A 16,527-nucleotide genomic window follows, 5' to 3' on the forward strand; every position below is an offset into this window, starting at 1 on the left:
AAGACTTTCACTTTCTTCTTTTGAGTCACTCATTCTGAAAAATAATGAGTTACGGAGTAGTAAAAACTCAAATCATTAATGTCACACTTTTTCTTTTCTAATTTATATACGGAGTACTTTTAATATTGTATTTGACTACTACGTATTTGTTAATCTTAAGGTTAATTCAATAGACACATTCAACATTATTTCTTTTAAATTCTATCTAACTTAATGTTTTTGAGAGAACAATCAATACAATACTCATCCTTTCCAAACTCTTTTTATGTTGGCCAAGAATAGCATATGACAAATACAAAAATGCATTATTTTATTGTTAATGTACCCCTTCGTGTGTTTTTTAAGAATATTACACACTTTGAATAAAGTGACAATTCAAAAGCGAAAATAAGAGTGCTGAGTGACTATTCAACTCAAATATAACAAATTACAAGATACTTATGAGTTTTTTTTTTATTTATTTATTTTTGACGGAAGATTTATATTATAATGTATACTACTCCGTATTAGAGTAGTAAAATGATTTTTCAAAATGCAGGGAAGGTTGAAATACAAAAACAAATACTGTATCAAACTTTTGCCTCCGTGTTAAATTTGACGGAGATTGATTTAATATAATCTCCGGCTTACTTTATCTTCTAAAAAAAACTTTAGTCTCCAAAAGACCAAAATTTAAATGTCTATTTACTTTTTTATTATTATTTTTTGTTTTATTAAAAAAAAAAAAAAATTTCCCATTCCTTCACGCAAAAAAAGTTAAAAAAAAAAAAAAAACCTTTTTAATACAACCCTCTAAGTATGCCTTCCTTTCTCTTTCTTTGTTCCTTTCTAACATCACTTGAATCGTCACTCCTATTTTCTCTCTCCTAACTCGAAGCATTCATCAATGGCGGAACCTGAATCCGACTACGAAGAAATCTTCAAGAAAGGCACCATAGTTGAAGTCAGTTCTGAAGACGAAGGTCTCCGAGGTTCCTGGTACACTGCTACTGTTCTCCGCACTATTTCTCGCAAATCCCGCAAAATCTTCGTTGAGTACCACAATCTCATGGAAGACGACGCTGGTTCCAAGCATCTCTGTGAGTTCGTTGACGCCATTCTTGTTCGCCCTATTCCTCCTCGTGAACCTCACCGCATTTACTCTCTCATGGATGATGTTGACGCCTTCCATAACGATGGTTGGTGGGAAGGTGTTGTTACTCGAATTCTAGAACCTTCTAATTCTTACTCTGTTTTCTTCCGATGTTCTCGTGAGCAGATCGATTTCTACTCCTCCGATCTTCGCCTGCATCGTGAGTGGGTCCGGGGTAATTTGTGGGTCCCGCCATTGGAGCATCATGCATCTCCTTCTTCTGGGTTTGCTGCTTTCTCTCTCCTCCCTATTCAATCCTTCAGTAGTTGTATTTAATTTCTGGGCTGTTTTATGTACTAAGATAGTAAGATTGATTAATGGGTTTTAAATTTTGGGATTTTTGTTATGTGCTAGCTGTCAATTTTATGATTTCGAGTTGTAAAATTAATGAGTGCTATTTTTTATTTTTTGGATATATGTTTGTTTTGAATATTTAGCGAGTTATTGTACTACTACAATAATTTCGAAAATTAAGTTAAATCCCATAAATTTAGTTATGTGGGTGAAGAAAAGTTTGATTGGTAAGGAAGCTCATGATTTTTGATGAACTATAATTATGGGGATTTATATTTATGTTAGTCCGTAGTGTACAAGGAAATTAATTTTGGAATAGTTATACTTATAAATTATAATGATCCCATAAGTTGATTGTGTGAGAGAATTAAATATTGGTTAGTTTTATTCTTGTGTTATCATATTCATCATGTTAAACCGTGGTTGGCGTATGATATGGGTGCAAATAAGGGGAAAATGAAGAGAACAAAATAATGATTATTTATATGCTAATTGGCAGCCAGAGGAAAAGGAGTGGAGAAGATGGAAGAAATGGTAGTCATACCTCCGGTGATAAGGGTAGGGTTACGAGTAATGGAGTTGAAAGAGATGTAGGAAGGAGAAGTGCCAATACTCCGACTAAACAAGATGGGTTCGTGTCGAATGGAAGATGCACTGAAGAAAGGAGGAGAAGCAATCGTTCCATTAATAATGACATTGTAGCAAAGGAAAGAAAGGATGTAAAACTGAGGATAAGTAGCAACGGTGCGTGCAAGAAACATGAATTGGTGATAAATGGAAAATTAAAAGATCCACAAAGGAGAGCTAGCAAAAATTCAGGTATAAATGTTTGCTGTCTGAAATTCATTATGGTGTTTTATGGTTGCATTACTTAATCTTGTGCTTGTGCTTGAATTTATTATTGTCTTCTAGAATAAAAGACTCATTTTTTAATGGGCCATATCTTAAGAAAATAACAAGAATATTTCAAGGAGTGTTAATGAGAATTATTAATGTGAAATGAGAAGATCATCGACTTTTGTAGGACAAATTTTGTATGTATGAGAAAAAACATTATTTTTGTGGCATCTTGGTAGATCACTCTCAGCATGTATTAATAATTTTTTAAAAAAACCCCATAATTTTTTTGTAATACATAATCATAGATATTTGGTACTAAGTATTTGGAAATAATAAGATTTGGTCTGCTATAATAAAATTAACTAGTATCTAAAATAAGGCGAAGAGAACAAAATCACTTCATATCCTTTAGCATCTACTTTTCTTAATAGTTTTGTAGTTTGCCTCTTCTTGTTTTCTATTCCTGTCCTTTTCAATTTAAAAAAAGTGGGTGCTTCATAGATGATTATGATTTATGGTTGCTTCCCTGCTATTGATGGCTGTAATGCTTGTATATCGCAATCTCACAGTAAGATCTGAAGCAAAAGTGAGCTTTGGTTTCCGTATTAGAGTTAGACAAGCAATGTGGGGCAATTAATTTTCTCTCATTTTCACACTCCACTTGTGAGGCATGCATTGGTAAAATACTATCATAAATGAAGTGTGATAATGAGATGAGGATGTGTTAAATATCTACCAGCAATGCGTTGAGAAATCTTGTATTGCATTGTGCTAGAGCAGTTGATGGGATGGGATTTGCATGGAAGTCCTTATGAGATGCTAAATTCTGTTTTTCAAAGAATTGTCGTATGAGCACCTGAGTTACCTCAATGTGCAGCGTCAATTTATTACCTTCCTTTTCTTTGCTGAGGTCATGATCAGCCAACTGAATATGCTGGTCATGACCAACTTCAATTGAAGATCCTGAGTATATGCTGAGGTCATGACCACCCAACTAAATATACCAAGAAATAGTGATAGAAGATAGTAAGATAGTTCTTATGACTATGTAAAGGGCTCGAGCAATGATTTCTGCTGTACATTTGTATAATAGTAATATTTATTCATGCATTTTGTTCCTGAGTCATTTTTCATCCAAAACAGGTCGTTAACTATTAAAATGATGAAGGATTCCCTCAAAAGAAAGAAAGTTTGATGAAGAATGATCGCCACTCTAGCATTTCACCTTTTCCTTATTTCAAGAGCTTTCTATACGATTCTATAGTTTGTGGCCTCAACAACATTTTTTTGGAGCTTTTGGTGGTATGCACCATATAGGTAAACTACCTTTACAGTTTATCCTATTCAACAAGCTTAAAGCTCCTTAGTTCATATTGTCCGCTGTCTTATTTTTCTCTGTGATAAGTCAAAATGTACCATGTTCTAGTTTACTTTTGACTCAATCCTTTTTGTTGTGTGATGCTGTGATGCTGTTTATCTTTGGGCCAACTCTTAGGGTGTGCCATCTGCGTGATTCTGCAGGCCCCCCTGGAAATTAGGGACCTCATAATTTCTAGATTTTATATTTCTATATCCATTAAAAAAAAAAAAAAAAAAATCCCCTGCCCCCTCACCACAAATGCTTTTCTGTCTTTAGAGGAGCTAAATATTTAATGGACCGGTGGTACTGTGAAACTTGTACTTTGTAGGGTATAAAAAAACTTGTCACTTTTTTGGTTTGTTATTATTATATTGTTGTGCATTTTGTTTATTTGTTAATTACACACTCAGTTTTTAAGGACCTTATTTTTATTAATAGGTGGTACAAGGCCTCCATTATATTAGGAGGGACACATTTATTGAGGACTGTTATCAAAGAAGTGTCATAGAGTCCTATACTTAAACATGTCGTTTCTTTCTAATATTGTCACTATTGGAAGTCAGTGCAGACTTGGAAAGTTCTTATAAGTTCATTCTCTAGTGTTACGCAAAAATTGTAAACTTTGGTTTTCCCGTCATGGTATACTATGTTTCCAATGTGCCATCTTCTAAATTGAAGATAATGTGCTTACTAATCCCGTGCCTATAAATGCAAGGATCAGCCCTACCACTGCAGAATGGTTGCTCATTTCCTATTGTTTGGTTCTAGTTTGGGCATATGAATGATATTAGTTGTGCTTCACTCTTTAGGATTTGTCTTTGTGCATCACCTTAATCTTGAATAGAATTGAATTAATAGGCTTCCTTTTGGCAAGAAATGATCTATTTGTCGTGGAGAACCCTTGTGAAGAGAAATCTTTGGTTGTTTTCATTCCTTATGTTGGAGAATATTTTTTGAAGAGGATTTTTTCATATTTGACTAATGAAGGTTAGTTAAAGTTGTTTTAACAGAGAAAAAAAGGCTAGATATTGGTGATGAAGAATGCAATTCAGTATTATAGGATGCTGCCAGCTACCAAGGTCTTGGTCGCAAGTGAATTTTGAGGCCCTAATGCCTGTGACCAGTAGGGCTCTTGAAGCGGCATTTGCATCTCATCGCCAAGGATATGTATACTTATAGGAAAATTAAGGTCTACCTCTTTGTCATTAATATGTTAAGAGCTTAAAAGAGCCTTGTAAACATGTGAAATTAGATTTATACATGTCTAAGTAACTTATAGCAGATCATGACATGTATCAAGTTTTTTTTTTAACAATATTTCTGGCAAAAAAGTCAGACCTCTCGGAAATGTTATAACCATTTTGTTTGTTAATGTAATCATACTTCGCATTAGCAAAGGCTTCAATTTTGATGCCTTGTTAATTCTTTTATGCTATTTTGATGATGGCTGGTCTGTGATTATAGAGGTTGGGGTTTAGGCCATTTAGGCCCTGTTCTTTTGAGCTTCTGGGCAGAGCAGAGCAGATTTCAGCAGAGCAGAGCAGAGCAGAGCAGATTGAAGCAGAGCAGAGCAAAGCAGAGCCGAGCAGAGCAGAGCAGATTTCATTAATATTAATATTATTATTATTACTAATATTATTATAATTACTAATATTATTATTACTATTACTATTATTATTATTATTATTATTACTATTATTATTATTATTATTATTTTTACTATTATTATTATTATTATTATTATTATTATTATTACTATTATTATTATTATTATTATTATTATTATTACTACAATTATTATTATTACTACTGCTGCTGCTGCTGCTACTGCTACTACTACTACTACTACTACTACTATAATCATTAAATTTTATTATTAAATATTAATTATAATTAATAATATTTATATTATTAAATATTAATTATATTATTATTATTAATATTATTATTATCAAATATTAATCATGTTATTATTAATATTATTATTATTAAATATTAATTATATTATTATTAATATTATTATTATTTAATATTAATTATTATTATTATTATTATTAAATATTAATATTTAATTATATTATTATTATTAAATATTAATTATATATTATTATTATTATTAAATATTAATTATATATTATTATTAAATATTTATTATTATTATTAAATATTATTTATATATTATTATTATTATTAAATATTAATTATATATTATTATTATTAAATATTTATTATTATTATTAAATATTATTTATATATTATTATTATTAAATATTAATTGTATATTATTATTAAATATTTATTATTATTATTAAATATTAATTATTATTATCATTAAGTATTAATTATTTATTATTATTATTATTATAATAATTCAATATTAAGTATTAATTTTAAGCAGAGCAGAGCAGATTGAAGCAGAGCAGAGCAGATTTCAGCAGAGCAGAGCAGAGCAGAGCAAAGCCGAGCAGATTTCAGCAGAGCAAAGCAGAGCAGAGCAGCTCTAAAGAACGGGGCCTTAGTCATGCTGTCATGGCAAGGCACATAAGCAACCTGATGCAGCGAAGCTTTGGACTTCCCGAAGCCTTTAACTGATGATGGCTTTAGTTCAGTGAGATGTCCACGAGATTGAACCTTAAAAGGCTTACGTAGTCGCAAATCTTACCTCACACCTTTCCTGAGTTCCTAACCTCCTTACTTCGAAACAATCCGTCACACAGACAACTCTTTTAAGCATCGGTGCCCCTGCTGCCTCCACAAGGGCTTGTGAACTGCTCGACTTGTCGAAATTGCAAGTGTGCATGATATAAAATCCAATTATAGCCCAATTTGAAGAAATACGAGTAGAAGAGACTACAGTAACACTTGAAACAGGATGTAACCATACAATAAACCTCTTATCCAGATTACTACAGATTTACTGTGAACCACCAATGAATTTGAGCAACTACAGTATGAACACAAACACCTTCAAACCACCTCCTACCCTTCTCACTCTCTCTCCTCCCCCAATTTCCCCAGAAATCTCAAACTGCAAAACCATCAAACACTTTAAACAAATCCATGCCAAACTTATCAAAACTTCCCAAATTCATGACCCTCTCATTTCTGCTGAACTCCTTAGGTGTTCCGCTTTCGCGCTTAAAAATCTCGACTATGCTCGTCTTCTCTTCTGCCGTATGAACCAACCCAACCCCTTTTCATACAACACCATTATTAGAGCTGTTGCTGATTTACAAGATGACCCAATTGAAGCTTTGTCTATATTTACCCTTATGTTGCTTGATGATTCTCTCTCTCCTAACAAGTTCACTTTCCCATCTGTGCTTAAAGCCTGTGGCAAACTCAGAAATTTGATTGCAGGTAAACAAGTTCATGCCCAGTTGATAAAATTGGGTTTTGAAGATGATGAATTTGTTGTTACCAATCTTTTGAGGATGTATGTCATGTGTGGTATTATGGATGATGCTCAATCATTGTTTTTTAATAGAATTTTGCTTGATGATTATAGTGTTAATAGTAATATGTTTTTGGATAATAATGGTGTTAGTAAGAGGAGGCAAGAAGGTGATGTGGTTTTGTGGAATGTGATGGTTAATGGGTTTATTAAACTTGGGGATATGGGAGCTGCACGCCAACTGTTTGATAAAATGCCTCGGCGAAGTGTGGTTTCGTGGAATGGGATGATTGCTGGCTATGCTCAACGCGGTTGGTTTAGGGATGCTATTGGGGTTTTTAGAGAGATGCAGATGGTGGATGAGAATGTTAAACCGAATTATGTAACATGATTTCCCATCTGGGTGCCCTTGAGTTAGGCAAGTGGATTCATTTGTATGCCGAGAGAAGTGGGTTTGAGATTGGTGATGTGCTTGGCTCTGCACTGATTGATATGTATTCTAAGTGTGGTAGTGTTGACAAGGCACTTCAGGTCTTTGAAAGCCTTCCGAAAAGGAGTACCATAACTTGGAATGCTGTTATCAATGGACTTGCTATCCATGGTCGTGCAACTGAGTCTATTCATTATTTCTCAATGATGCTAGATATGGGGATCAAACCTAGTGATGTTACCTACATTGGTGTTTTGACTGCATGTAGCCATGGGGGAAAGGTGAATGAAGGCAAGATGTTCTTTGATCATATGATAAGAGTAGCCGGGTTCAAGCCTAGGATTGAACACTATGGTTGCATGGTTGATCTCTTAGGTCGTAATGGACTCTTAAAAGAAGCTGAGAATTTTATATGTGACATGCCCATGAAACCCGATGCTGTCATTTGGAAGGCCTTGTTGGGTGCGTGTAAGATGCATGGGGACATTGAAATGGGAAGACGAGTAGCCAAGCATCTGATGGAAATTGCTCCTGATGATAGTGGATCATACGTTGCTCTATCAAATATGTATGCATCTTTAGGGGACTGGGATGGTGTTGCTCAGGTTAGGTTGTTAATGAAAGATAGAGATGTAAGAAAAGATCCTGGATGCAGCTGGATTGAGCTTGATGGAGTGATCCATGAGTTTCTCGTAGATGATGAATCACATCCATGTGCCAAGGAGATCCATTTGATGTTGAAGGAGATTTCTAACAAATTAGAGTCCATAGGTTATCAGCCAAATACCACACAAGTTTTCCTTAATGTGGATGAAGAAGCAAAACAAACTGCCTTGTACCATCACAGTGAAAAGATTGCTGTAGCGTATGGGTTAATCAGCACCAGTCCTCAAACACCACTTCAGGTGGTTAAGAATCTTCGAATATGTGAAGATTGTCATTCATCGATTAAACTGATAACAAAATTGTACAGCCGGAAGATTGTCGTCAGAGATAGAAAGCGCTTCCATCATTTTGAGGACGGATTATGTTCTTGTAACGACTGTTGGTGAATTCTCCATGAAATAAATGATTACATTTTTGTTATTGAAAGATTTGTAGGAAGTAGTTTGAGGTCAATGAGTTACAGAAAGGGCTTGCTGTAATTATTTAATTAAGTAATCTATAGAGTATAGAGAAGTTTAGTGAGGTATTTTGTTTGACCTCCCTCAATAGGTACTCTAGTACTTCCTCTGTTTGTTTTTAGTTGACACCTTCTATTATCACGCTTGCTAACACATGTTTTTAACGATTAATATATCTAATGCAAAATTATAAAAAGTGGATATTAATAAAATATACATTGAAACGATTCAAACAAGATTTCACATGAATATGTTTTATCATATCTATAAACCACAAAAGTGAGTTAAAGGATGTTGTGTGAATAGTGTAAAAGTCAAGCGGTGTCAACTAAAAAAAAACGGAGGAAGTAATACCTAAGCCTCAATACCTAGGTCATTTAACTATTAGTGATGTATTTAGGATGTAATACCCTCAATAAGACTAATGGAAATTGTGCACGATCATACATCGCATAATGAAATTTTTTTAGTGAATATACTAGGTTAGTTGATAACACGTTTATGTACTCATTTTTATATGTTATATTCATGTGTTTTCATCGTATTTTCTCTATATATTTAATCTTTTAGAGCTATTATCCTTTATATTCCATTGTTGCTCTTCCCGGGTGTGTTTTACTTTGTTTTTGTAGGATTAGTGAATGATTGTAGGATTATTAAAGATGCAATTAGAGTTGATTGGATGTTGATCAAGTTTGGGTAATCTATGAGCGCCTACATTGGCAAAAAGCTTCACCAAACGTTGATTATGAAGACCTACGCAACCTGGTAGTGGAGATCACTAGATTTACCGCAACTAGGTTGTGGCCACTTGATTTGCAATCAATTTAATGGTATATGGCAGCCTAGTCCACAACCAAGGTGTGGCATATTATCGCATGACACAGCGTGGTTGTGGCCCGATCTTTGGTGTAGCGAATTTGTACGTTTACTAATGATTTAGGAGTCTAAATCCTAGTCAAACTCTTATAATATTCCTAGCATATAAATAGTTTGAGATAGACTTTAATAAGGGGGTGGGGAGAAAAAGATTATTTTTCATTCTCTTTGGTTGCTCCTGAACGTGGGTTTTGGAGTTCCATTGTTCTCAACATTCATGATTGCAATTTCATCAATTTAATTCAAGTATTAATTTCTCTTCCTTATTCTTTTTAATTTCTATTGTTATTATGTTTACTTTAATTATTTGTCTTGTTATTTCTACTATTATGTGTGAGTAGCTTCATAATCTAGGGTTAGGTTGAACCCTAATATGGATTAACGTGTTATTTAATTCCCAATTTAATTAATTTATAATTCCTCTTTGTTAGGGTTGGTTTTATTATCAATGATTGACTAGAAATAGTATTATTGAATGTAATTAGGTTTACAACGAAAGTTGATTCTTAATTGATTTTAGAACCCTAATTAAAAGTAAGAGCTTTTATGCATGAAAATAGCTAATTGTTCTTGCTAGGGCCTATAGGATGACGTTCTTAATGTCTTTAATATGTATGATTCCATGAAAATAGGTATGATTTCATGTTAGGGAAGCTATTAGTTGATCGAAAGAAACTCTTAGTATTGTTTTAGGGAGCATCTGTCCTGTGGAATATTTATTGATTTTGAGGGAAAGGGATTGTTTTATTGCATTGATTTATATTAGTGGGGATACTTAATCTTAGATGTCTTTAGTTCTTGATTAATTCCGTATTATTATTATTATTATTATTATTATTTATTGCTTATTAGTTAATATTGTTTTAGTATATTTCTCAACTTTGATTGGTTACTTGCTTAGTATTGATTTGAGTCAGTTTAATTAGTTAGTCCTTAGTCTCTTGGGATTCGACCCTTACTTGCTCAACTACATAGTAGAGTTAGTTCAGTTATTTTTGTTAGGTACGCGATACACCTATCATTAGTTCCACGATAGTGATTTGTGATTCGCAGTCTGAATTTTCATACAAGGCCAGATGCATGGCCGTGAATCATAGTCTGAATTTTCATTGAGTAGATTCAATTAATTGCATTGTTGCACGGCTGTGGATACCTGTGATTCAATGTAACTTATTCAAGTACATTCTAGGGCATATACTCCCTCAATCCTTTTATTTTTGCCCTATTGCCATTTTTTGGGTCAAACTTTGAAAGCTTTGATTATAAATTACCATTAATCTATAAAAGATAATGTAGTCATGAGTAGTCTTGTTAGATTTGTCTTATTGTGTATTTTATTAATATCATATTTTTATAATTTTTACATGTATGAAAATAAAGAAATAGACGTTTTAAAATATGTTTTGGAGACCGTGTATAATCAAATGGGGCAAAAACATAGAGACAGGGCGTATCCTTTATGATACGCAAAGAATTATTATGTGAATTGTGGAATAATGAGGCCAGGCTTGTGGCCCAATTGTTCCTTTCTCAGATCATTCATACTTTGGACCATTTTCAGAGATGTTAGGACCTAATATTATAAAATCGAGTAATGGTAAAGTATGCACATGGGATTCGCAAAAAATCTAAATTCTTCTTTAATTTAATGTTTAAGCCAATAAAGATCACTAATAGTATGGTGATTATAGTCAGTCCCACCATGTAGGGTTAGTTAGTTCCCCAATGGTGGGATGTTTAGTATGTTTGTTTGTTTTTCGTGTGTGCAGGGATACAAATTTGGAAGATTCGTCTTGCAAATGTGTGGAATTGCGGGTCTGTTGGTATAGAGGTGCAAATTTGGAAGATTCGTATTGCAAATTTGAAAATCTTGATAACCAATCAAGTTTTATCACTTTTGCGACTATATACATAATACATTAATAGAGCTCCATCAAGAACGATGCAAAGACATCTAAAATTACCCATGAGCAATTCAAAAGCGATGCCATTAGTTTAAGGGTGTTTAATTCTTGTATTGATAATTTAGATCTCGTAAGGGATGATTGTAATTGCCGAATGACTATTATTATTTAATAAAATCACCACTTCCTATTCCATTTAAAAAAATCACAATGTACATCCTTATTTGGACATATAAAGGCCTATTGTGAACTAAGTTATTGAAGGAACATTCCAACTACTCAGGTGACCTCTTTGGATCTCGTGGGGTCTATGAAAATTATGTCAACCTCTTCTCTTCTTGGGGTCCAAAAACTTGAAAATTTTGTGAAAGTGGAGATTATTATCCACGCTTGGACCTTTTTATTAGAGATTTCAATGTCGGGTGTTCAAAAGTCAAGTATTGGTTTGGAATGAATCTAAGGACCATATTTCACTTTTCTGACATTATATACATCCTTTGTCGCCCATATAGAGGTCCATTGTGACTATGAGCTAATAAAGAGAGCAAACAAGATAGATTAGTAAATAATTAAGAGGCAAAGTGAGTAGTTCCAACCATACAACTGGACTCCCGTGAAAGCTTATAACCAATACAAGAGGCGTGTACGTGACGCATGTAGCGTTAGAACGGTCGTACATTCCACACTCAATTAAACACATTTATAAACAAACATCCTACAAACCAAGCACAATGATAAGTAAGAGTTCGGTCCACAAGGAACGGGATATGATTGCTAAAGATCTTAACACTTAAGCTAATTCGAAATCTTTAGTGGTTTGGGGTTCATCAAGAAGACAAACAAACTATGGTTCTAATTCAATGGATTAAAGACACTAGGGAATGGGATCCACTCAACCAAGGTAATTAGGCAAATCAGGAGTAAAATAGACAAGAGATAGCAAGGACTATATGTAAAATCAACCTCATGCAATAAGGAAACAACTCACACTACTAAACTTAGATTCTTCATTAGTTTAGCAATAGAAGATACATAATCAAATTGCAATAAGTAATGACATACTCAATTCACATTTCCATGTCAAACTAAGCATACCATGCTATCAAGTTCCTAAATCAAGGGTAGCTAATCCTATCATGAAGAACTAACAAGCAATCTCATACAATCAATTTAATTGCAATACAAATATCAATACTCCTCCCACATTTAACCAATAGGTTGAGCTTCACCCAACCCCTAGCAAAGAGGACTACTCACAACTCATCTTAATCAACATGCAAACAAGGATTAGGGTTCTAACTATTGAATAAACTATCATCCAACAACAATTATCAAGAACTAAGAGATTCAATTAACATGCGAATACCAAATAAAATCAGAAAATAAGTAGATTAAGGTGGAAGAAATTACTAATTGAAGCTTCAAATGTTGAATACAAAGTGCCAAATCTTGAGAATAATCCTTGAAACTCAATATTACAATGATTGAATTGATGGAAACCAAACTAGATTATCAAAGTGGATTGTTTCAAACTAAGAGGAGATGCTAATTACTATGCTACTGATGTCTGCCTTCTAAATGAACTAAAGGGGAAGTATTTATACTCCCCGAATTACATAGGTTAATCCATCAAAATAAGACGGATTTCCAGCGAGGAGCCCCTGCTCCATAATGAGGAGCACCCACTCCTCAGCTAGGAGCGCCCGCTTTTGGTTCTTGCATGCCCGCTCCTTCTGGCTTCAGAAGAAGGCTGTAATCCCCCGTATTTTTAAATATTTTATAAATGAAATTTTATTTATTTATAATATTTATTTGTATTTTTCCGGAATTTATTCTACAAGTTTCAAATTATTTTGGGTTGATAAACGATTTTATTACAAAGAAATTTTCATGAACCTTCCTTCTATAATTTATGCCCATACAAACAAAGCCTAGTCCATTTCATTTATTTAATTGGCCCATTATTTTTATGAGGCCCAATATTCCTACTTACCCTACAACTCTCTTAAATACCCTATAAATCCCCAAAATTTTCCCCACACAAAAGGTTAGTCTTATTTTCTTTCTCCCTTATTTTTATTTTTCTTTTCTTTTTTTCCTTTATTTTCTTTTTCTTTCTTTTTTTTTTCCTTTTCTTTTTTTTTCTTCTTTCACGTGAATTCTCCCGTTGTTGCTGCTGCTACTATTCACCGCCGCTGCCACCATGGCTGCCGGACCTTTCGCCGTCACCGACGACCTTCAGCCTGCCGACCACCAGCCCGATCACCACCATGGTTGGCCTTCCTCTCCTCCTTCCTCCTTTGTTTCATTATTTTGCTTAATGTTTATTTAATTGTGTTGGGTTTGATTTTATGGTTTGAAATTGATTTATTTAGTAATGTTTTAAACCTATAAATTCAAATTATAATTGTTGTTTTATTTTCAGATTTTATAATTTATAAACCTAGGTTTTTAATTTAATTTAATTCAGATTTTAGGGTTCCTATGATCAATTAAATTGGGGCTTTTGTTCCTATTGAATTTCTATTGATTAATTGAGCATAAAAACATGTTTTTAAGGAAGTTTTAATGAGTTTTAAATCAAGTTATATTGCTGTAAATTTGATTACTTGGGTATTGATTGAGTTCTTATTGTTTGATTTAGGAGAGGACTTTATTGAAGGTGATTTCTAGTTAGTAAAGTGGCATACCAACTTGCTTACTCAAGGTACGTACGAGTTACGAAACCTTGCCTTTAGATGTATGTTTAGGGATGTATCGAGAACCTAGTATCATGTATAGAGAAAACTGGGCTAAATTGTTTGGTTATACATTGTAATTTCCGTATATTGTGTATGAGGCATGTTTGAGATATAAGTATATGACTATGGTTGTGGGTGATGTATAAGTGATTGTTTTATCAATTGGATATGTTATGATTAATTAAAGGTTATGGATTCTTGGTTGTCTATAAGTGGAATTAATTTTGATAATGGTTCCATGAGGTTAATTTTTAATACTCTTTCATGAATCAATTATGATTTGAGTAGAGGGAGTTTATTAAAGTCTTTTAAGACGAGGTTCAGGATTGGAAGTGCTCTATGCACTTAAGGTGTTTATACACCGATGTAGTTAAAAGATTCAATACTAAATATTGTTTGCCACTAATAAATCAAGAATTGAATTGGAACTTTGGATTGCTTGGAATGATGTGATATTTGATTGATTATATTGTTTTGCATATGATTCATCACCAATTCTAAACTTGTAAATCACGTAAAGTGTAAGATGGATGAGCAATAAAACTCTAGATTTGTGCACATCTAGAATATTGCCAATCAGGGGTTGGTGTACACGGGGCATTAGTCGTGCACTTTTCTAGAGGCCGTCTGATCTACGAGTCTCTTATTTCAAATACTTTTAAAAAACTAGGAGTTATATGAGATCTCATATTAGCTACGGTCATGGAGTCGCGCCCATGGTCGTTGGATGTTTTATTGATGTTTCCGAAAGGAGGCATGGGGTTTTTCTTTTATTGATGTTTCAAATGGAGCATGGGATGGACAACCTTGTCTATTTCTTAATATAATGAATAAATGAAATGATTTAACTACTGTTAACTAGTGGAGTCTTGGTAAAACTGACAGTTGAGTCGTGTATTGAGTCTATAATTTAATTGTGTGCGATGATTGTTAGTAGCATGCTAGGGACTTCTTATTATATTTCGCAGCTTGTATGTACTCAGCTTTGCTGATTACGTGCTTTGTGTGTCTTTATTTGGTCATGGCCTTTGCCTTTCAATGACCCTGTGACGATCCAATTTTTACACTTGTAATATTGGGGAGCAGATTAACCACAGGTTCTTACACATGCAGCATTCGCTTCTAGGTGGTGGGATCTTGAGTGGAGTGTTGGTTGCTTTTCACATTTTATTTTACTACTTACTTTTGAAGTTATTTAAACTCGATTTCATTTTTATACTACTTCTATTGCTTTGAGTTTTTAATAAGGGCCTTAATGGTTCCAAGTTGTAAAACTTAATTTGGTTTTGTTTGTTGTTTTGAATCTTATTTATAACTGATTTAGTTTTTCCGCTACTAATTTCTTATATAGCCTTAATGTTTGAACACGTGACGGTAGCACGTCAGTAATTCTCATGGATATTGTTCAGGGTACTCACAGGTTTAAAAGAGAATTATTGGGGTGTTACAAAGGAAGATTCAAATATTCGGGGAGGAGCGCCCACTCCAGAGGCTCTGCACGCCCGCTCCCCTGCTCTTCAGCTTGTGGCAGAGTCAATCTTTAAGGGGGGGAGCGCTCGCTCCAAGGAGGGTGCACGCCCGCTCCTCATAAGAGGGGGGTCTTGGGCAGAATGTATTCAATTCGATGGAGCGCCCGCTCCTGGAGAGGTGCACGCCCGCTCCACCAGGAGAGGGCTCTCCTTTCTCAGCTTCCTTGCCTTGAACACATTCCACGCTTTGAATGCTTGTCAAATTGAGTCATAAAACCTGCAAAACATGGACAAACACAAACAAAGAGGGGGGAAAGGCCGAGACACAACTTTTATATTCAAAACGGGTTAGAAAGAGGGGAAATGATAGTAAAATCGGGTTAATTTCACCACAATAAGTGGTCAAATAAACCACTTATCAGTACGAAAAGTCGAAAATGGGTAAATTAGATGTTTAAAGGCAATTTTGATGGTTCCACCCAACCAATTGGACTGCCAGAGGGAATTAGGGTCCACGATAAACATCTCAACAATTTTTATTTCCGGGCAAAAAAAAGTCAAAAAAATTCAAAAATTGAAGGTTATTATCCACGCTTTTTGAGCAATTTTAGAGGTATCGGGACCCAGTGTTGAAAAGTCTTTAGACATTAGGGGATATATCCCGGAGCCATATAATGCCATTTGGAACAATCTATGATTATTATATGTTGTCATAAATGTCCGTGGTAAGCCCGAGTTCATGAAATCGGTGCAAATTATAAACGGGTAAATTGACCGTTTAAAGGCAAATTGGATGGTGCCATACACCTAATTTGATATCAAAGGCTATAGGGTCCATGGTAAACATCTTGGAAATTTTTATTTCTGGGCCAAAAAAGTCAAAAATTAAAGGCTATTATCCACGTTTTTTGAGCAATTTTGGAGATTTTGGAACCCGGTGTCGAAAAGTCTTGAGATACT

At 34.1% G+C, this 16,527-nt stretch overlaps 1 protein-coding gene and 1 pseudogene across 1 annotated transcript; both read left to right on the forward strand.

The window, feature by feature from the left end:
* The first annotated feature begins 876 nt into the window (after positions 1 to 876).
* On the forward strand, positions 877 to 4,957 carry LOC145568107 (protein AGENET DOMAIN (AGD)-CONTAINING P1-like). The gene is made up of 4 exons (XM_081627536.1): positions 877 to 1,356; positions 1,926 to 2,245; positions 3,410 to 3,583; positions 4,637 to 4,957. Exons 1-3 carry the CDS (start codon positions 887 to 889, stop codon positions 3,415 to 3,417), a joined length of 798 nt encoding a protein of 265 aa, XP_081483662.1. The 5' UTR covers positions 877 to 886; the 3' UTR covers positions 3,418 to 3,583; positions 4,637 to 4,957.
* A 1,231-nt stretch (positions 4,958 to 6,188) lies between these two features.
* On the forward strand, positions 6,189 to 8,719 carry LOC145568108 (pentatricopeptide repeat-containing protein At5g48910 pseudogene; annotated as a pseudogene).
* Positions 8,720 to 16,527: the final 7,808 nt, after the last annotated feature.

The sequence above is a fragment of the Chenopodium album genome, chromosome 11 (assembly GCF_948465745.1).
Source record: "Chenopodium album chromosome 11, dcCheAlbu1.1, whole genome shotgun sequence".
Taxonomy (NCBI): Eukaryota; Viridiplantae; Streptophyta; class Magnoliopsida; order Caryophyllales; family Amaranthaceae; genus Chenopodium; species Chenopodium album.

What these genes read in the sequence shown, in the direction of transcription:
- LOC145568107 (XM_081627536.1), top strand. Translation starts at nt 887, where the DNA reads ATGGCGGAACCTGAATCCGACTACGAAGAAATCTTCAAGAAAGGCACC. An exon ending in CATGCATCTCCTTCTTCTGG is followed by an intron (nt 1,357 to 1,925) that starts GTTTGCTGCTTT and finishes GCTAATTGGCAG; the next exon opens with CCAGAGGAAAAGGAGTGGAG.